Source organism: Haemorhous mexicanus, chromosome 8 (assembly GCF_027477595.1).
Source record: "Haemorhous mexicanus isolate bHaeMex1 chromosome 8, bHaeMex1.pri, whole genome shotgun sequence".
In the NCBI taxonomy this organism is placed as follows: domain Eukaryota; kingdom Metazoa; phylum Chordata; class Aves; order Passeriformes; family Fringillidae; genus Haemorhous; species Haemorhous mexicanus.
Window position 1 is genome coordinate 14,239,693 of NC_082348.1, and position 22,222 is coordinate 14,261,914.

The 22,222-nt window shown below is 42.5% G+C and overlaps 1 protein-coding gene across 2 annotated transcripts; it reads left to right on the top strand.

The window, feature by feature from the left end:
• Positions 1-44: 44 nt before the first annotated feature.
• TMEM169 (transmembrane protein 169) lies at positions 45-16,967 on the top strand. Of its 2 annotated transcripts, XM_059852799.1 has the most exons (4): positions 45-136; positions 11,195-11,633; positions 13,095-13,383; positions 13,500-16,967. In XM_059852799.1, exons 2-4 carry the CDS (start codon positions 11,330-11,332, stop codon positions 13,645-13,647), a joined length of 741 nt encoding a protein of 246 aa, XP_059708782.1. In that variant the 5' UTR covers positions 45-136; positions 11,195-11,329; the 3' UTR covers positions 13,648-16,967. The 2 variants fall into 2 exon arrangements, with proteins under 2 accessions (XP_059708782.1, XP_059708781.1); XM_059852798.1 differs by having other exon boundaries at positions 13,095-16,967.
• Positions 16,968-22,222: the final 5,255 nt, after the last annotated feature.

Genomic DNA, 22,222 nt, shown 5'->3' on the forward strand with positions numbered 1-22,222 from the left:
GCCGCGCCCGCCCTCGCCGAGTGACGCGCGGCCCCGCCCGCCCGGGGCTCAGCGTCGTGGACGGCGGAGCGGTGCCGGCGGCGGCGGCGGTGCCAGGGTCCTGTGTCGCGGCACAGCGCGGCACCGCGGACGGCAGGTAAGGCAAGGGGAGCGGCTGTCCGCTGTCGGTATCGCCCCCGCGGGGCAGACGCCGCTCAGCGCCCGGGAGGGGTCGGTGCCTCCGGTGGCGCCGCGGGGTCGCCGCTGCAGCCCCGCAGTGAGCGCCCACTTGCCCGCAGCTGCGGGGCTCGTCCGCTTGCAAGGGACGGGTCGCCTTGGTTTTCTATTCCGCTTCGGGTCACCTTCGCCTGGACGCGGGCAGGCACCCTGAGGAGCAGCGGGAGCGGAGCCGCGCCGGGAGCAGCCGGTGGGAAGCCCGGAGGCTGTCATGGACAGAAGAAGGTGCTGGTGTGCGCCTGGCACGGACCGCGGGCGGGCAGTTCTATCTGCGGGCATGGTCTTTGCAGGGAAGAGGCCGTGAAGGCTGAGGTGACAGCGTTTAGCATGTCCCCAGTAGAGTCATTTTGGGCTCAATTGGCTTTGTGGTGGTGGTGGTGGTGGTGTCCGTCCCCCTCCTCCCGGCCCCCTTAAAATGGCCCTAAGTAAGCTCACTGTTAACTGCACAGCTGACTCAGAGGACAGGCAGCATTATTTTCTTTTCTGTCCCACAGTGAAGTGACAGAGCATCTTTGTCCGTTGCAGGTGATTTTAACCGGTGCTGATGTGCCCAGCAGCATGTGTGTGCATGTTCAGTGTCTTTCCAGGCATCTCTTCTGTCCTTTTCAATAGAAGAGATGTTTGAAAGTATGTCTCAATTTTGTCTTGTTATTTTTGCCTTAAGAGAGTTGGCTAATGTGAGGAGAGAATGAGGTTTTGGTTTTTTTTTTTTTTTTTTTAAGATATATAAGTAAAGTGGAAGAATCATTGAGTCTGTTTTGGGATTCTCATTTGTGAAACAAATTTATTTACTTTTCCAAAAGCATATTTTAAGGTTTAATACTTTAAATCTGGGACAATTTTAGAATAATGTGTTTATCCTGTAGTTCAGTGTTTCAATGGAAACTGTGTACTCTCCTTTTAAGTGTATTGGAGGGGAGGCATGGAGAAGTTGACAGTGTGTCCAGATTCATTCATCTGGAATGAAAGGGTGACAAGACAGGGGTGCATTTCTGCATCGTGACTTAGGCCAATAAGGCAACTGTTAGACAAAATTGCCTTTTTGGGGTGGGTCATTGTTTGCAGAATACATCAGTGTTGAAAGCATTCCGACTTTCTGGGGGCAAAACGTGGAACACTGTGAGTGACACTGCAAAATTTTTTTTCCTCCCTTTAATTATCTTTCACAATCTGAGACTTCACAGATTCCCATTAACTGTCTCTGGCTGCCCTACATATCTTAGGCAGGCCATATCAGAGCAATCACTAATTAATCCCAGGGAGAAGCACTCATCTGTGCTATTGAATTAGATCTTCATATTCCAGCCTGCCTGCCATCCCAACTGAGCTGCATGGCTCCAAGGAAAATCCAGTGGGCCTTTCTACTCATGTGACCTCCTTGACTTCAGTATTCTTCCTAGAGAGTACTATCAAAGAATTTTTCTTCCCTATCAGGATATATTTCTTGGTTTCTGGAATTTCCCCATAGCCACAGAAATGCCATTAATAAGGGGCTGAACCCATGAGTAAGGGTTCTGTGAGTGATGGGTGGAAGGAGAAAGGGGAAAGACATCAAGACTGTAGAAGAAGGAGGAGGGAAATGAGACATCCATTCCTTGGCATTCAGTGGAGGGTAGCCCCTTCTGGTACAAAATGTATTCACAAAAAATAGAGCTGGGATAACCAATGCTCACAGACATTTTCAGCAAAGCAATGGCTTTTGTTCACTGTTGTGTCTGTTGCCTTTGAACCAAGGATTCAAACTGTACCTTTGTGTGAATGGATTTTACTCCAGTCGTTAAAATTATTTAAGCTGAAAGAAAGAAAATCTTATTAACTGAAATCAATTTTAATCTCCTCATATGCTTGTACTTTCTAAATCACAAAGGAATGTTATTTTTTTTAATTGATAAATAGCATTAAAACACGTTGGTCTGTCACTCCATACAGACAGTGGAAAATTCAGTAAGCAAAGGCTTTTGCATATTGATGTTACTCTGTAAACTTAATGTTAAGATTCTGAATTTTTATGTGTTAGAAAATAGTGTCTGATTAGACAGCTTTTTTTTTTTTTTTCCAGTATATGTCAGCTTGAATTTGGAAGAAAATAAATCAGTATTTAAAGCCTTGGAGTCTTAATTTTTGTTTTCTGAAGTTAACCATCTGACTTTTTTTGCCTTGGTATAACTATCACTTAAAACATCAACCATTCAAAAGTCAAAATGACAAAAAAGGAATTCAGTAGTTTTTTCCAGTAGTCAGCTCATTTGGAGTTGTAGGATTAGCATATGTCATTCTTGAACATCTACTTTTTTATTTACATATTGAAGAGAAAAAATAAAATTTCCTGGTTTTTTAGATTTCCTAGCTCCCAGATTGTGTCTTGGCTTTGAATGAAGTAGTTCAATTTATTGAGATGAATAGGAAACTCTGCATTTGCAGAAAAGGCTACTTTTGTCCAAAGCTGTCGTTGTGCTTTGCCAGCCTATGGCTCAGCTATTCAGCTGATTACACCTGCCAGTCCAGTATGCTGCCATGCTTTAAAAATCCTGGCACTGATATGTACTGCCTTGAGAATTCCTTATGGCATCCTATCCTTCAGGGTGTCTGTGCCCTCCTATAGCTCAGAATCCATGCTGGCAAGGGGAAAGGTCTCAAGAGTGAAGTACCAACCTGATGTGAGAGAAGAGGTGGCTCCAAACAGGAGAGAAACCTCCATGGGATCCAAACCCTGTGAGAGGTATGCCTGGGGTCAGCAGTCTCACAAGGAGGTGAGGGCAGAGGAGATTTAATGGAAAGCATCTTAGTGCCAGAAATAAAATTTTAAGGTTAGAGACAGTTTCTCATAGAGCATTTCTGTGAGTTAGCCTTCAGAAAAATGGAGGCTTGCACTTCAGTAGCCTCTGCTTTCCCAGACACCACTCTTATTGGTGCTCCAGGCTCATATTTTTCTTCTCCTGGGACAGCAAAAACCACACAAAGTGTAACAACAGTAACTGCTACTCTCCCATTACAAGAAATGCTTGGATTGAGCCAAAACCAAATGAAAGCTGGTGTGAGTTTGTGTCCTTACCTCTCTAAACCTTTCCATGGGATTATGCAATTTCTCTTTGGAAATCCCTGCTACTTTCTCCTCCTATTTGTACATTCTCTCCTGAGGCTGCTTTTCCTTTCATCATCTCTTAACAGTGAGAGCCTTTCTGTTTAGTGGCTTCTGGTTTCCATGTCAGAACAGCCTCCTGGTCAGCCCCAGCTGATGTTCAGGCTTTCTGGTCAATTCATCTTTTTTGGGACTTCCTGTCTGGAAAGGCACTTTACTCTCAGCTATGTCTTGGGGGATTTCAGTCTAATCAGACGATAGTCAGGATTTTAAAATCTTTTATCATTATCCCTAGCAATTTTATTCCAATGATTTAAAAAAAAAAAAAAAAAAAAAAGGAGACAGACATAGGAGACATACCAAGACAGACATCCCACTCAAAGCAGAGTTTACAGTGGTGCAAGATATAGAATATCATTATCAAACAGTTTGAAACAGGTTTGTAGAAAGATTTTCTAAACAATTACACATCCTGCTAATACCATACTAATGATACTAAAGCATTCACTTGTCTGCAGCTCAAAGTGCTGCATTTTTAATATCCTGGCATCACAGGTCTCTATCTGCACTTCTATCCAATCACAACTCCCCTGAGCCAAGTAATTCCTGCTGCTGGAGATACTGTCTAAATATCCTAGATTGTATTTACTGTGCAATACATTAAACAATCCAGAATCACTCCCAGGGGAATATTCTAGTTCACTCTCTGTGCAGTTGTGCTCTCCAGCAATTCCTGGGCTGCAGCCCAGTGTTACTCAGAGAAAGCTTTGATTTGAAGCCCCCAAATATCTTGCCTAAAGAAGAACCACGGGATGTATGTAGCTTGTTGTTGGTATTTTTCAGATAATGCTTTCCAGACTGGATTTACAATTGACTGGATTTCCCATTAGGCTGTATGGCTGCAACTGCTTCCTCTCTAATTGGAGGTATTTCAATGTATGGTTTCTCCTCATTTTGTCAGTAAAGCACTCACTGGGGTGCCTGATCTTGCCAGCACAGAGCAGGGCAGGAAAGGGGACTGAGACTGTCAGGGATCTTCTGAGTAGGAAGAAAGGAAAAAAAGCCTGAGGTGTTAACCAGGGTCCTTGCTTCTAGTTATTGTAAAGGTCAGAAAAGAGTTCAGCATGCATTGAAACCTTCTCTTGTGAGCACTGTGTGATGGAGGTCTTGAAGCTCTTCACTCGCATCCCCTGCAGTCTTGTCTGTAGCAGAAGTCCTGTGTTAGCACAGGTGCTTCACACCCACCACCAGTGTTTCATGGCTTTGGAGCAACTCCTAGTGTTACTTACTTCCCCATGTGTGTGTATATGCTGTGTAGAAGGTGTTTTCTCTGCACTCTGGTTTGTGTATGCAGCAAGTTCTAGTGCATCTTCTAAACCCAGTGAAGGACAAGTTGGGTCTTATACCAATAAAAATAGATGCTACACTTGATCGCAGCCTGAAGGTACTGCTGTGGAAGCAGGATGTTTGACTAAAGTTGGTGGGATTGACTTTGTTCAGATGTTCCTATGGTACAGTGTAATCCAGCAGTGACTTGGGAGATGGGGTAGGGATTGCAATGAGCACCTGCTGTTTCGAGGTGTAGGATGGCCTGTTTTGGCAAGTCCAGAAGTGAGAGGTAGGGCAGGGCAACAGAGAAAGCATGCCTCTACAGTTGAAATCTAATTTTTCTTACAAAATTTAGAGTCTTTGGTTGAGTTTATTCAAGACTCATATCTAAATGCTTGGTTTGCTTTGAAGATTTCAAGCCTTCCATTTCCAAATCAGGCTCCTTTTAAAACCTTAGTTCTCTTTAAAGGCTAATGTGCCCATGCCATTCCTTGACATTTTTAGCATAGTATAATAAACATAAAGAAACAGATATCATCCATGTGGAGGCAGTGGGAAGCTTTATGTCTTTTATCACAATTTCTCTTTCTTCTAGCAGTCTGTTCAAATAAGTGGGAAGATGAGGGCAAGATAGCATTTCAAGCTTCTGCTCCATAAAGGTAGACTAGTACAGTTGGGGGATTTTTTAAATGTTGGCATGCGAGAAAATTGATTGGGCATTCCATTTAATAAAAAATAAAAATGCTCAGCTATTCTTGTATGCTGTCTTCCAGTCTTCAGTAATAAGTGATCTGCACAGCAGTTATTGTTCTGTGACATTTGGAAAAGTTATGGAACAGCAAAGAAAAATAAAAAGAACTGATTCATAAAACAGATACTCTGCAAAATGTCCTTGACTTTTAAAAATATCCTTGGAAAATGTCATTCAGAAACAATAGTGATACTATGGAATGTATCTCTCCACTACTTTTTTTTCTTGGTGTTTTGTCTGTAGCTGTAGAATGCTGTCAGCGAGCATTTGGTGTCTCATGGAAGAATGGAACGGAGAGCAAAGGTCCTGAGGCACCCAGCATGGCCCCATGAGCAAGGAAGCCCTTAATCCACACCCAAGCAAGTCCAGTCTTGCTGCAGCTCCAGTGATGGTCAACAGCAGAGCTGGCCACAGCAGGTTTGGCTCATGGTGTGGTACAGGGCTGGCCTAATGGCACCTGCCAACAGGCAGGAGCTGTGTGCCTGTGATAAACTGGAGGGACTGGGCAAACTTGGGTCTGTCAGTTCTTGCCCCCAGAAATCATATTGCTTGCCCACACCTCCCTTTGCTTTCAGCTTGAGCCTTCAGCACACTCTGCTCCTGAGGGGAAGGCATGGAGCATGGGGGGCTCCACTAGCAAACACCTGTAAAGTTTTTGGTGACTTGGGTCATCTTACTGTGTTATCCCCAATGCTTGGGTGCTCAGTGCCGTCCTGTACTTGTGGCAGTCCAGCTTAAAATCTGCTCCTGCTTGGAAGCATGCCCAGAGAGAGCATAGTCATTTTTCTTGTTTCTCTTTCCAAGAAATGAAAGTGCTTGGAAGCCTGTGGATTAAGCAGGGAGGGTGTGAACTTTGAATTTTGGTGTTTGCTTTCTTTTACCTTGCTGGAGTGGTAGAGGTAGATGTTTTTCTTTGTGTTTCTTGCTGTTGTTATACAGACAGTGCAGTTTGAAATCAGCCACTGCCAGGAGGGGTAGTTTTTCCCTCCTTCCTTAGACATTCCTTCCTGTAGAAGGAGCTGCTTGGTGAAGAATCTGTATGGCTAAAAATAACATTTTATTTTTTTCAGTGAGATAAATCCCCCTGTCAAGCTCACCACAAGCTGCACAGACCCTGGTACTGATAGGGAGGAGCTGTCCTTGCCTCCCTGTCTGATATGTCATTCATTACAACTTGAGTATTTGCTAGTTTCAACTGTGCAATCTAGTTTGATCTATTTCACCATAAAATAAAAAGGAAAGAGACATTCTCTGTTTTAGCAGGTGAGGATGCATATGTGAAAGATAATGTGGAGTCATTTAGGCATTTAAAACATATCCAAAGCTGTGGAAGGAGCCCTACCATTTGGCCCTTTTCCTACATAAAGTGTGAATTAAATTGGCTTTCTTATATTTGTCTTGTCACATGTTTTTCTAGGGCCTGGAGGGCTGCATGTTCTGCGTTAGACCAATGCATCTCTTCATAACACGATTGGTTGGTGGCAGACAGATCTGTCCTGAACAGCTGGATGCATCTAATATCACCTATTTTTCATGTGTACAGTTTGCCCCTGCAGTTACAGCAGATAACCCCTTTAAAAATACTAGGGATTAGAAAAGATCCTTTGGGTAACATGCATGCTCAAAACCACACACATGCACATGCACAAAATCAGAGGCGGGGGTTGAGTGGAGATGGGACAGGGGATGCAGAGGTTATGGACTAAAAGCAGCAAGCAAAGGAATATCTGTGGCTGGGAAGCTCTCTCAAGGTATGTCTTTGGGGTAGATTTCCCTTCATCTCTTCCCCATCCTGCATAAATCACAGTGCTTCTAAAGCACAGGTTGTTTTTTTGTTTCTGCAGACAACCCCTGCATGATGAGAATGAAGACGCCATCCCAGTTCTTCTTATGTTTTGTACATTTTATGTGACTATAAAAATAAAAATTTATGCTCCTTGCTGCTTACCGTCTACATTTTTTCCTCTCATGTCTGCTCTGAGCAGTCATAAAAAGGTTACTTGTGCTGTAGCTGGGATTTAAGATCAAGGATTTTATTAGCTTGCAGGAAGGCTCTTCCTCCCCGTCTGCATTCAAACCAGATAATTTCTATTCTGTTAGCAGCAGGATCAAACCCTGAAAACCAATGGAAGAAGCTTCCTTTGACCTAAATGGTGCAAGGCCAAGCTTTTAGGCTCCTGTTTTGTGTGTCAAAGACTATTACTGTCACAGGAAGCATAAGTAGCCGTAGCTTTCCTGCATAGTAACAGAAGACTGTGCTTCTAAAAATTACTCTACAAAGTGCTTTTGCAGAGCAGCCTCCCCAGGGTTCTCCATCTGTTTTCATATGGAGATTAATAACAAATTGTTTGGCTAATAAACTGCTCCTTGCTATCTCTGAAATATGACCATTTCTTTTCCTTCCCTCCCATGGACAGTTATTAGATTCCTGTCTGCCCCTGTGCACCCACGTGGGGGGCATCACTAGTATGAGATGCACAGCAATTGTTAATGTTTCAGCTCCATAGCCAGGCTTTTAAAGGGTGAAGGTTTTGGTGTGTGGCAGAAGGAACTGGTGCTGTGGACAGCTCTGGAGTGCTGAGGGTTGGCCTTATTCTTAGAAGTGGTAAAGAAAAGGAAGAGAGGAAAATTAAGCTCTTTGTACACTACTGTGATTTCTGCAAGAGCCTATTTCTTGTTTGCAGCTACAGAGAAAATATTTCCAGGAAAAATGGGACTGAGGCTTGAACCTGTTCAACTCAGCAGCACTGCTGTGGGATGTAGAGCTGTAGAGCTGATGGTGGTATTTTGAAGTGCTGTGCTCAGAAGTTCTGGACCAGCTGGCAGACGATATTCTAGCTGCTTCATTGGGAAACCATTGAGAGAAAAATAAACGTGTACAGTGAGAACAGGCATAAGATCAGGAGGGATCTTTGTGATCTTCAATCTGACTGCTCCCTTATGCAAACCAGAAGACTTTCCCTCTTCTGGTCAAGTACAGGTGACCAAAATTCTGCCAAGACAGCCAGTCCAGATTTGGAAATTTCCCGACAGTTTATCACCCAGTGATATACCAAGGGACACCTACCCACTTTGTTAAAACACCTACCTAACGTCTGCCTTTTTGCATCTTTCAGCTTTTTATCTTGCTGCATCCTCCTCTGCTGGGTCATAAGGATCTCCTACATGCTTTTGGTTTTGATGTAGACAGACTGACATCAGATTTTACCTTCTCGTGCCTTAAAGAGAATAATCTGGGCTCCTTCACTTCCTTATCCTAAGGGTTTTGACTCAGCCACAGCAACGGTGCTTCTTAGGGGCTTGTCCCCCATTGCCTGTTCCCTCTCCTTTTATCAGAAGGAGGAGAAACTGAGCTGCCAGTCTCAGATTACCCTGCTGTGGAGGTGTTTCTAGTCCTGGTGGTAACTCACAGAGGCAGTGGCTGCTATATAGTGGGGTGGGAACATCAGACATAGCAAAATAACTTGGGGATCATGGGCATCTTCTGGTCATTAATCAGCGTTCTGCCTGTGTGGTGAGCACAAGAACAGGATACAGACTGCCAGTTCCTCTCCATGAGAGATCCAGGAGGGATATCACCTTGCTCCCTTCACAGTCGAGGCTGACATAGTCCTTTGGGCTTTGGCCTCACACTGAGAACTGACATTAGTTTATCATCCACTTTTAAGCAAGTTTAAGCAAGGCCACAGCTGGATCAACTTAAAAAAAAAAAAAAAAACCAAAACAACCCAACTACAAATATTTGCCTGTAGCTTTATGTTATTTTTAAATGTTACTTGTAAGACATCCCCGGATCAAATCAGTAGGGACTGAACATGGAACTAGAGCCAGGAACTTTGGGAATCTAATCAACTTCTGTGTCTCCAGACTTTTAGTAGATTATTCCAAAAGTGATGCTTTTGGTTTCTCAGTTTCCAGGCCTGTTTTCCTCACTTTTGGAAGCAGAATCTCACTGTTGTCTCAGGGGCTCATTAGGCTCAATCACGTAATTTCAAGGTTTTATAGAGGCAAAACATGAAGTTTTACAGCTGATGTTCAGAGAAAAATGTTAGAGTCTGTTGTACTTCCTGAATAAATTTACTACAAAGAGTGAGTTTATTCCATTGCATAAATTAATTCCATTTACCCTTAAAGGCATTAAAACAAAAACAAAACAAAAAAGCCAACAAATGAAAGCTTACATGAATTTCTGTTTTCCAATGTGTCTGCTAATTTAGACATACATATTTTATGGCAGGTGTGATGGCAATCTAAACAGACTCTTTCCAGCCATGCTGCATAGCTAAAAATATTGTCTGCCCAGTAATTTAGAAGTAATCTGGCTTCTGGGGTATACTAAATCTTGAGGGGTTTTAAAGTCCATTTTATGTGTCTCCTAATCACCAGGGAAAATTTATTTTCTCTAATGCACAAAAATAATCTGAATTGTTGAATTCTTCAAGGCTCTTTAGAGCCAAATGGGCATAGTTCTTTAGGTGTTAAAGTGATACAATTACAAGTTTTGTTGTGGGTGTGGTGTGTTAAAGTGTAATCATACCAGGCATAAATAGTTGACCTAAAATAGTTCTGCACAAAATTTCAAAACAGACCAGCAAAATCTTAGGTCTGTGGGAAGACCAGGACCATACTGCCAAACTTAAAAATGCTTAATTTTTTCTGTCATCCATTCAAGCAAAACTATTTCCCCAGCAATATGTAGGCTATAAACTATGATACCTGTGATTCTTGGTTTCCTATTAAAGGAAAGACTCAGTTACTAGGTAGAAGCTTAATTATTGGTCAGTTGCATTCTTTTAAATACAAATTTTCATGTAAATGTTCAAGAGAGCTCTTCAGAGTTGTTAAAATGTTATTCATTGTATTCAGATTTGTACCTAAATGCTTCATGAATACTTGGCATAGTCAGTTTCCTTAAGTGTAATGAAATCTGAGAACCATTCATCCTTTTTCCATATTCAAGGAGCAGGATTTATCTGCTTCAATGCATGTTTAATAATGTGGTCTTTACTTAGGCAGCTTTCCCATGGATGATAGTTTCACTTGATATTGCTGTTAACTTTGCTTGAATGAGGAGCAAAAATTGATTTTTGCCAAAAAGATTTGTGAACACTCATGTTGTTTTCTCTGCACAATCAGAAGAATTTGCTGTGGTTCCCAATTTTCTCTCCAGCAAAGTCATCTTAATACTAATTTTGCTTTAAATCCACTGTATATTCTGTATTTTTTAAAGTATGACAACACTACATACTGCTAAATTGCTGAAGTTTGAAACATCACTCATTTTGTCATAATTTGATTAATTTTTGTAATATCCCTGCAGAGGGGAGTAGATCATTAGAAGCTCAAAATGAGGAAGGCTGGCACCAATATAGCTGTTGTAATGCTGGACAAGCACAGTGTTCCTGTTGCAGTTGTCTCTAGGCCAGTCCCTTAAATTGGTCAACTTTTTTTTCATCTATGGTTTCAATCCTTTATTCTTATGCCTTCGGGCCAAAACTATTGTCTTCTGTTTGTTTCCAGCATTGCAGAGGAATGTTAAATTAATCCAGTAAGCTGGCTATGTTTAATTCCTTCTTATAAACGTTAATACTCTTTCCAGTAGCTTTGGTTTGTTATACTGAAAACTGGACCCTAAGAATCAAGATAGATTAGACACCACAAAACATGTAGCCGTGTAAGAGAACTGATTTTCAGGACAGTAATAGAGATCTTCAGATGACATTTAAACCAGTTGGATGTAACTCTTTTGAGGAAAATACTGCCAATCTTTTCTACTTGGTAAGACAAAGACACTTTTTCAGCCTTCTCTCTCATTTTAGGCTGGGAATGGAGTGCATAGTTTGGATACCAGCAGTGGGACATCTCACCAGAACAAAGCATCCATGGGACCATTGTTAATCAATGACTTCTAAGTGCAGGATTGGTGCTGTTGGATTGGAAACAGGTGCTACAAGATGCCAGGTGAGGTGACTGAGAGCAGCAGTGGGATGGAGGAGACTGTGCAGAAAGACAGCAAGTCTGGAGGCCAGAGCCCTCGCTTTGGGACAATGAGAAGGGCTGTGGCAACCACTGTCACCTTTGATGGGGAAGCCACTATGGACCGCAGGAAAAAGAAGAAGAAAGAGTCCCGGCCCGAGTCAATAATCGTGTATAGGTCTGAGAATGACAATAAGGTGGAAGAAGAACAGGTGGATGAAGAAGGAGGAGACAAGAGCTCTGAGGAAGGCTCCAAGTTCCTGGGTCAGTCTATGACAGAAGGTATGTAGTCCTGAGAACACTCACTTCACATAAGTTTTTTTGATGCCATCATGCTCTAAGGTCAAATGGAAGTGACTGTGGGACCAACCCTCTACAAGACTGCAGGAAAGGAGACCTTGAGTTCATACCTGAAAATGCTCTGAAACAGAAAGCATTACAGGCTGATTTGGGATGTCTCCTGCAGTTCTTTGCAGACTTTGGTTATTGCTACAGTTTTAGTTTTAAATGTATGTGCTGGTTGGGGTTGATGTGCTGGTTGCAGTGCTATGCATGCATTAAGCCAATGATGTCACTGTCCATGCCTAAACAACTGCCTGTTAAGTGAAAGGATGGAAGCAGATGGAGTTAGCGGCTCTACCTTTGATAGGGAATTTAACTCATTATCTAGGATTTGCTCTTGCCTTCTGTTTGCATGCACTCAGCACGGCCTCCTCTTGAAGGGTGATTATTTGGCAAGGTCATTATGGGGGATCTTTGAGTCACTTTCACTTCTGCTATCTGTCCTGGGTACCCTTGAAGGGAAGAAGTGTGGAAGGCAGGTCCTGTGGCTAAAAACTCCTGTGAGTCAGCAGTGCAGGCTGAGAGGGGCCCAAATGCTCCAGGTCCACCAGATGCCCCATGATCCCAGACCCTATCATTACTTGCCTGCTGCCTTCCTACTTTTGTGGGACACTTCAAGCTGCTCAGCCTCTTTTTAAGGTTTCTGAAGACCTTCTTCCAAGCTAGTCAGAATTAAGACTAGGAGGAAATAAACTGTAGCCCAAAAGAGGAGTTTATGGCCACTGCATGGCACATCCTATACCAATGTCACTTGAAAGCTAAAGCAGTTCCTTTGTAACTTTAACACATACACCAGCACTGCCCATTTTGGTGCCTCTACCGATCTCTTAAAATGCAAATAAAATGTATGACAGTTTGTTAAGTTTTTCTAAACTTCAAAAATTAATTTGGATTGAGATACAATGCAAATGTAAAGTGAAATATTAGCTATTCAGGTATAATTCCATGTGTGCATGTGCTTATTCCAAAACAAGAGTCTTAGTGATATTTATCTAATTAATCCCAAGTGTCCATGCTGCTCAGCAATAAATGCATGAAGTAAACAGAGAAAATACATATACCATTTTCAACTGAGTTACTCTGTCTCATTCTCTCTCATTCTCCTATACTCTTGCAGTACTTTCCCTTCATGTATTGTCCCTAGTGGAGACACTGGACTTTTCTCTCTTGTGATTTCTATAATTTGGAATTCCTGTCTTTTTCCTCATTAGCTCTTCTTTCATTTTCTTCTGTGGTAATTTTCTTCATACTGCATTGCTTCTTGTTTTCCATCTTTTTAAATTTGATTTTACATGTAACTCCATATGGACTATCTAATTGTCTTTGGGGTCTTTGAAGATTTACACAAAATACTCTGTACAGAAAATAAATCTGATGCAGATGAGTTTATCTGTGTTGTAGGTGTCTGGAACATGCCTTTAGACAGCCGCTATGTCACCCTGACTGGAACAATCACCAGGGGAAAGAAGAAGGGTCAGATGGTGGACATCCACGTCACCCTAACAGATAAAGAGCTGCAGGAACTGGCTAAGTCAAAGGAGCCTCCTAAAGAAGATGTATCTGAGAAGAAGAAGAAATGTGATGTTGGGTTAGACAGAGGACCTCACATCGTCCTCTGGACCATCATCTGCCTCCCCATCATTTTTGTAGTGTCCTTCGTGGTTTCATTCTACTATGGAACCATTACATGGTACAACATCTTCTTGGTGTACAATGAAGAGAGGACCTTCTGGCACAAAATCACCTTTTGTCCTTTTTTGATTATCTCATACCCAATTATAATTATGGTTGTTTCTTTCTCCCTAGGCCTGTATTCAGCTGTAGCCCAGGTAGCATGGTCCTTTGGGTACTGGTGGCATGCTGTCAGGGATATGGAGAAAGGATTCTGTGGCTGGCTCTGCAGCAAGCTGGGCTTGGAAGATTGTTCTCCATACAGCATTGTCGAGCTGCTTGATTCTGACAATATCTCAGGTAGTCTCTCTGGCAAGAGCTCTGCGCAGGGGGTTGAGACCTCAGCAGTCTGAGCCTTTGGTCCTGGATGACTATTTTGGTCATACACCAGTGTTCTCACCTAGAAAATAACCCACTGATTTAAAAAAAAATATATATTTAAACACAAACTTAATGAATTAAATATTGGGCTGAGAGTCCTCTTTAAATGTCACAGAATGCAAGAATGCTAGCTTCACATGCTCTGGGTGGGAGGTGCATGGCTTTCCAAGGATTTGTCATGTTTGTAGCTAACTACAGCTTCTGGGAGTCATAAGAAAATCCAGGTCTGCAGGGCTCTGGCTGTTCGTGGAGTAGCAGAGACATATTATGAAATGTCCACTTCTGTCAAGGTAGAATTTACTTTTCAGCAGTAGGACATAATAGTGACCTAGAAGTCTCTGCTCAGGGGATGAACTTCAAGAGATAGGAACCCATTCAGGTCAAGGCTAAATTGCAAAATGTGTGATGTTCCTGCAGTTTTCTTAGAAAGGGACCTTTCCCAGTCCTTCCAACAAGAGCAGCTAACTTAGGCAGGCTGACTGTTTAGACACTGTCAGAGTCCACTGTCACAGACCACTGGAATAGTGGGAGAGGACAGCATAGCTGCCAATAAAGGCAAGTGAGTTCTACAATGACCTGAAACAGCCCCATCCCACTATGGGAGAGCAGAGCTTGCTTTGTAATGTGGTGTGTGGGGACCTGATGGCGCTGTCACCAAGAAGCCTCAAGTGGCTGCAGGTGCTCAGATAGGTGCTTGGAATACATCTGCAGTGGATCTCTTGGTATGTGCACTGCTAGGGAGGAATGATCTACAGGAGTCATACACAGTGTGCAGTGCAAACAGTTTGTTGTATTATAGGGAGGAAATACCTGCTCTGAGGAGGTGCCTGCCCCTAAGGAGAGGACAATCCATTTACATCGCACTGCAGTGCAGGTGTGGACTTGCGGCACCTGGATTTAGGGAGGTGGAGTTGAAGGCACTTGGGATGCGACGGGCTCTGAAACAAGTTATTTTGGTTTTCAAGTTGTTCTTATGGAAGAGCTGTTGAACCTCCCCTTTCAGAATGGGGAAGTCCAGAAGTTCATGTCTATCCGTGCCTCTGGAAATCTGTGTCGCCTTTCCCACCTCATCCCTCTTCCTGTTTAATTATGTGGAAGAGAATGGATTGTACATCCTTCTCCCCTCATGTCTCATTTTCATAATGGGTTTCCCTCCTTTTTTGGATTTTTTATGGCATCATAGTGGGCTCCCTGACCAGGCAGAGGTGGCCACCACAGGCTGGAGAAATTCTAATTGTCTCTTTAAAAAATGACTAGCAGAAAAGTTTTTTATTCTCGGTCATCTATTGGGGTTTTGGCCTAAGGAGATGAGCAAAATAAAAGAGAGATATAGCAGATTGTAATGGGGACTGAGTAACACATTTGAAACGTAGTTAATTTTCTCAGTGCTCCAGTTCAGCTGGTGCTGCTGGAAAGTCTGTGAGGCCCAAGCCAGATGAGCCCATCATTGCTTGCATGTAGGTAGGTAAGTGTGATGTGCAGTCTGTCAGCTGTGCAGTCACTCCTGTCTCTGGAGGTGTCTCCCTATGGGGGGGGAACTGCTCTAGTTTTAGGATGGTAAAAAGAAGCATTCAGAAGCTGGATTTCACAGAAACTAATGCTTTGTGTTGCATTTTAAGGCTGAGCTCAAGACTACACTGACTGTCCTGGTTAGAACATCTGGGAACTGGTGATGTATAAACAGTCCATCTGATCCTCTAGTCCTGACACTGAGAAATAAGTAGTTCCTGCTGCATCCTTGGTCCCTGGGAGGTCAAAAGAGCCTCTTAGCATTGGCTGAAGGCTCATCAGTAAATAATGCACAATCTAAATATCAAGAGCAGTCTTGGCCCCACACTTAACTGAGAAAGCAGTGCTGCTCCATGGGCACAGGTAGAGCCAGGCTGTGTTTGTTGCTTCCTACTGTCATTTTTTACTGGTGAAGTTTTTTAAAGCAATTACTAACTTCCAGAAAAAAAAAAAAAAATAGACCCCAATCTGTGAGACAATGTCAGGTAGTTTAGTGGGATTCAAAGAAGATGACATACACATGGGACTGGCTCAAGCAGTGGAATGCCTTTCACAGGCCTGTTCCAATCAGGCAGGCTGATATGCCTCTGAATCAATGGAGATGCTGAGGATAAGCCATGCCAGTGCTGGCAGTCTGTAGTGACCCAGTGCAGCCACTCTTCTTAATACTGCTCCACATGGAAATTGCAGGCTCCCACATGGCTGGAGGATGGGAATAAGTGATGCTTAACAAGCATTAAGGAAAAAGAAGGTCCTCTGGCAAGTGTTCTCACGCTTTGCCTAGAGGGACACTGCTGGCATGAAAGGGGTGGATTGTGTATCTTGGCCCCAACATGCAGCAGACAAGTTTAGGGGAAGGATGGCTGGCAAGTGTGCATTGCTGCAGAGGGAGAAACTCAATTCAGCTGTCACTGCCAAACAGCAGCTGTTCAAGGCTAGACGAAAGGCTGGGGTCAGTAGCACAAAGAGCCTTCAGCTTACAGAGGGCTCGAATGATAAATACCAGCTCATTACAGAATACATCCATGTGAAATGTCTGCTGAGCTGCAGGATTTGCTTTCAGGATTGCTAACAGCCCTCTGGAGTGGAGACAAAACCAAATCTGTGCCTCTTACTGCTACATAGACACAAAGGAGCATCAGAGTACCCTCCCTCTGCAGTGCAGCTGTGCTTCTGGGTTTGGAGGTCACATTTTGGGGGATATGCTGGGACAATCCATCATGTGTTTTCTACTTCTTTACACTTAACTAAGCTTTCATTGGCTCCTGCTAAATTCAAGACATTCTGTCATTGATTTTGGTGGGGGCTATTTAAGCTTTGGGTTAGTTCTGGTGCTTGAGGTTAGTTTTGGTGCTATTTGTAAAAGTTTAATCAGACTTTTCTCTAAGCAACTGCATAGCTTTTGCTCTTGCCCATTGTCCTCTGTAGCAGTTTGCCAGTTGCAAAATATATAATAATTATCAATTGTTGTAATAGAAAAAAAGCACAAGTTTTTGTCTTGTCCTACCCTGCTTTCACAAACAAATAATTTCTGTTTATGTGCCACTGTCAGACTGCAGGGAATTCCAGTTATTCTCATTGTTGAGTGTGTTTCTGGCTGCTCTAGTCTGGATGTTTTTAAATTAAAGATACTGTTTGCTGATTGTTATTTTTAATTGCATTTCCTTTTCCCATCCTTGCTGGCCTGGGTGGAGAATAAAGATGTATGTGGCTTTACAGGAGTGGTGCTCTCATGCTTCTGTTTTACTTTGTGTTAAAATCAGTACTGTGGGATGGGCAAGTCATTCTATGCTGATAATTTATTAGAATTCCTTATGTTGAAGATGTTTGAAGATCCACTTTAAAGTGTGTCTGAAATGGGTCGAAGTTCTACCCCTTGTTAAACAGTGCCTATCCAGAATTGTCATATATCTCCAGGGCCTGTGTTCTTCATTTTTACTTCATAGCTCACAAATGAAAACTTTTTATTTAATTTTACTCATTGGGTGTCTGTTTAGCTTTAGCCACGAGGATCTATAGTGGGGAACACACTTCCATACCAAAACAGGACGTAATTTTAACTCTTCAAACATGGTTTGTGTGTCTGTGACTTGGAGCTGCTATTTACAGCTGTGCTGGGAAGATTTCTTATAACCCTTGGGTGCTTCAAGCATGACTCTGATAAATCAAAGGAGAATCCACCAGCACAGTTATTCAAAGTGTCTAAACATTAAATGACACCTTTGGATCTCTCCCACATAGTCTTATTACAGCTCTACCCTCCTGCTGGCACAGGGAAAACACTTATTTAAAATCTTCTTTCTTCTAAGAAGGGGAGATGGATCTTCAGAAAACCCAAATGAAATTCCTAACTGAGGGCTAGCACAGCTTAAGTAAAACAGCTCTTTGAGCCAAAAAGCTACCTGTAGGTAATTCCCTCAAACTGGAAGTGCAACAGCTGGAAATAGCAGGAAGGTGTTTTTGGTTTGATGCCTGCTGCAAACATGGCCAAAGGAGTGCAGAATTTCTTGGGTGGCAGATGTATGTTGGGGACTCCCCACCACTTCCCCCGGTGAAGAACATAATGAAGGACACTCAGCTTCCTGTGAGATGGAGATAATGGGCCCAGAGAAATAGCTCATTAGCCTTTACAGTTCTCACTTCTGCAAGGTAATCATTTTATAAGAGAATGGTTATCAGTGAGAGACTCCTCTTGAAGATCTTTGCATCAGGCAAAGCACACGTGTGGGACTGCACCGTGTATCTCACCAAGGGGAGAGGAACTGCTAATTCTGCCTGCTGACTTACCCATCCCATTCAGTTTCTCTGAGGACTGAAACAATAACAGCATGAATGTGCTTTTATCCACAGTAAGTCCCTTGAATTCACCCTTCTAGTGCCTCCAGCCTGTGCTTTGAATCCTAAGGCCAGGATCCTGCAATTCCTTGCTGAGATTATCAGCAGAGGTTGCACAATGGATCCTCATAAGCACCCCCCACAGATACCTTTTAGAAGCTGCAACCACTAGCTAAGAAAAGCCACTCCAATGTGCTCTTGAACACTGAAGCATGCAATTACACTAGCATTACAGAGAGAAAATAAGGATGCACAGACCACAGTTCTGTTCTGTGATGGACACAATTTGGCTCAACATTTATGCAACTCCTTTTTGTCCCAGGCAGTGAATTATATGGGATCAGTACCCTCCCTGCTTCTTTCCAAGCATTTGGCAATGTGGAGGCAGTTCTATTAATGTGTTTTCATCCCTAGATTTGTCTATGCATGTTTATTCCCTGAATGGAAAAGGGAGCTCAAAAAAAACCCAAAAAAACCAAAAAACCACAAAAAAAACCACAAAAAACCAAAAAAAAAAAGAAAAAAAAGAAAAAAAAGAAAAAAGAAAAATAAAATAAAAAATAGGTTTAATCAAATTCAGGAAGGGCTAATCCACTTGGAAACACAACTTTTCGATTAATTTAGTGAATTGGAATAGACATTGTGTTTGCTTGTCTTAACTACTAAAGCATGATTTCTCTTCCAACAGGCAGCCACTTAATGATGAGGGAGGACTTGTGGTTGTGTGTTAGGTCCAGGTAAATTACCAGGGGGTTCAAAAATCCCCAATGCATCCTTCCACATAACAGGTGAAGTGTGATTGCATGCAAACAAGCAGTCCAGAGAAATGAGGCTTGAGGGTCTGTCATGTATCCCCTCTGGTCACCCAGTTCCATTAACTTCCAGTTCTCCTAATTTCATGTCATTACACGGTAGCTGAAGTCTGTCAGAATGCATTAAAATACAGAGAATGCCTGAGTCAGGCCAACAATGCATTTTTCCCTCTGTTTAAAAAATGCCCTTGCTTTTACTGTGCTAAACATAAAACCTCATTCCCAGAGTACAGCAGCTAAAATCCATTGTTGTTTGTATCCTTTGAAATTAGATATGCCATGGATAAATTTGACCTGGAGCCCCTTAAGATACAAATCTTAGATATGATCTCCTTGTCTCAGAGCTCCTTGTCCCAGCCATTTCTTCCAGGTGCAAACTTAGCTTTACAAGATAAAAAAAGAATAACTACTGATTTCAATAGTATGTTCTGCCTGCAAACAGGATAAACCCCCACCTCCCAGGCAACATGTTCCCCCAGAGCATGGTTTATTGCAAGTTCCTCCAGCAGTAAGGTACATTAAGACAAGTATATTTGAAGGTGCCTTAGACTATCTTCATATATATGCCAAATTCTTTCTGCTTCCACAATAAGGCAAGAGAATCAATTACTTCTACTACAAAATACCAGCAAAGCAGCTCATTAGGATATAACACAAATATAGCTTAATTTATTCTAGCCTGATTATTTGAATAACCTGCAGTTGCGATCCGAACACCCCAAATATCATAAATAAATGGCTTTTATAGTGTGGGTGCTCGGAATGAATCCAACAGCTCCTGGGGTAGTCAGCCTAAGGAGAGCATGCATTTTATTCAGTCGTTCTTTCTAAAATACATTATTGTCCTGAAGTATGGAAGTGTCAGTTTCTAATGATGTACTTAAGTATTTGTAGTGAGATGCCCTTATAATTACAGGCAATTACTAGAATATCCTTCCATGATAATGGAGATTTTCCTTAACACTTTATCCATGGAAAAACGGCATGCAGAATTAATAAACACAAGCAATTTTAACCTTCATTAATTTATTCAAATGAGCTCCTCTGTGACCTAAGAGAGGAACAGAAATAATTCGTAGTATCTGCATGTAGTAAAGAAAAAAGTGAAATATTTAATATAATGAGCAGTATCATCCCAAGGCACACATAGTGTCATTGTAATGGTGTCTCAGTTCTCCCTAAATATGTGTTGGTGGAGCTGCCTTCAGTGACTCACAGTGATTATAGCACTGGCTTGTCTCTAATGCGATTAAACACCGCTGGAGCAATGGACTCTAATATCAAAACAGGCTCCAAGGAAAAAGTTTCATGTCATGGTGGTGACTTCAGCCAGCCCCATGATTACAACAGGATTGCTCTGAGGCTCCAGTTCCACCCTAAAACCAAGTCTGTGTTGATGGCTAAATTTGCCATTTATTTCAATAGAAAGTTATAAAAAATTAAATGCCTGTCTTGAATGTCTAGTACAAAAAAACCTGCAGAAATCATTGTCATCTTGATGACTTCCTTCCAAGGAATTTCTGCATAAAATAACTGACAGGGAAAACTTGAAATTATTCTTCCCCCACCTCTGCATCTGACACTGTCACATATCTGCTAGTGTAATGGGTTAGCATCAATTTACACAAATAGAAACCAAACCTAATCCCTTCTTTCCTCTCAAATATAAGCTCCCTCCTTCACATTGCTGCTTCGTCCCTCAAAGCTGTACAAACAGGAAACTCACAAGAATTCAAACATGACGTCCCCTCCTCAATGCTTCAATGCTCCATTTCAAAAGTGCAATTAAAGCAAATATTTTTCAAAAGATCCAAAATTTCATCCTTTCAGTCTGATTTAATCTGCTTCCAGGTGGAGGCAAAGAGATAGAAATTTAAAATGGGATCCTCTCAGCTCAGAAAGAGCCTTGTTTGGCAGCTGAAGGCTCATCTCTTCCCACAGTTGAATGTATAAGGAACAAAATCCCGTGCTGCGAGGATTAAATTAGATTATTAGCCAGCTCGTGCGTGCGTGTGCATGCAAACACGCACGATGCTGGTGAGGGCAGGATGAAACGAAAGGGGAGGATACTAAAGGCTCATCCTTGTGCATCTGCTAAGCAAATCCTTTCTGCAGTGAGTTATCCCAGCTAGCTTGTCCTGAACAATCTGCCGAATGAAAGCCCTTTCCAGAGCCCCTGCAAACACAGCTGCAGTGCTAATGGCTGCCAACAAAGGCACTGCACAGGCAGCGGTGTGCTACAGACTGCAAAACAAAGGGTAGGGGGAGAGCAAGATGGATGAGATTCTGCTTCTGCCACAACCCCAGCTGAAACAGCAGCAACCACTTGGTACTTACCACCTCTTAATAAAACACTGGCTTTAACTCTTTTTCAAACACTACTTAATACACTTTTGCTGGGCTGTTGCTTTCCCCAAAGCACATATACCTGACGTGATCTCTCTGGTCTTCTCCAGGATTCCAGGTTCTCTGGAGCTCAGCTGAGCCCAACTATTTCTATTTGTCTGAAAGATAATCAGACCCTACATAGGCAGATAGTCCTATAAAATGTAATACAACCAATTATTTGTTGTAACAGATTTAACAACTAATCCAGACAAGTCTGCCAGAGTTGTTTCCACTGCAGACACGTCTGGGGCTTTTCAGTTACTTAGTAGTGGGAAATATTTTGCCTCTCGTGAAACGAGGCTGAGTGGCCCTTGCATCACTGCCTGCAGAAATCCTTTGTCTAATCCATGGATTTAGAATTTGTGAAGCAATCCCAAACAGAAACACAGATGTTAGATGCAGGAAGAAATTTCTAAATCTACTTCCTCCAAAGGTAAAATGTAAAAGCATATGGGGTTTTGCTGCCGTTATTGCCTAATTTCTGCCAGACTCATGAGCAGAAATCCCTCAGCAATTCGGCAGTGCTTGCTCGGTGACGCTCCCTACTCCTACGGGCTGCGGAGCTGCCTCTGCCTGGTGTCTGGGATCACGTTGCCCTCCAGTGGCTGAACTGAAAAACGGGGATAAAAGGCCACGGCAGTACTTCTCTCTGCTTTAGAAATGCATCCAGAGAGGTCTACACGCCATGAAATTGCAATATACTAAGAATTTATGTCATGCTAATTTTTAATATATGAATATAAAACGAATCCTACCCTTCCTTCCTGTTCCTCGTAGGTCTGCAATCTGGAACAAGCTTCATCCTTAGGACTTCATGCTCCTCTTTCTCTGGCTTGCCAGGCTTACATCGTGAGCCATGGGAGAATGTTTAATGAGAAGCAAATACAGCATTTTGGTTTGTCCTTATATTTGAAAGTGTGGTCAAACTCCATT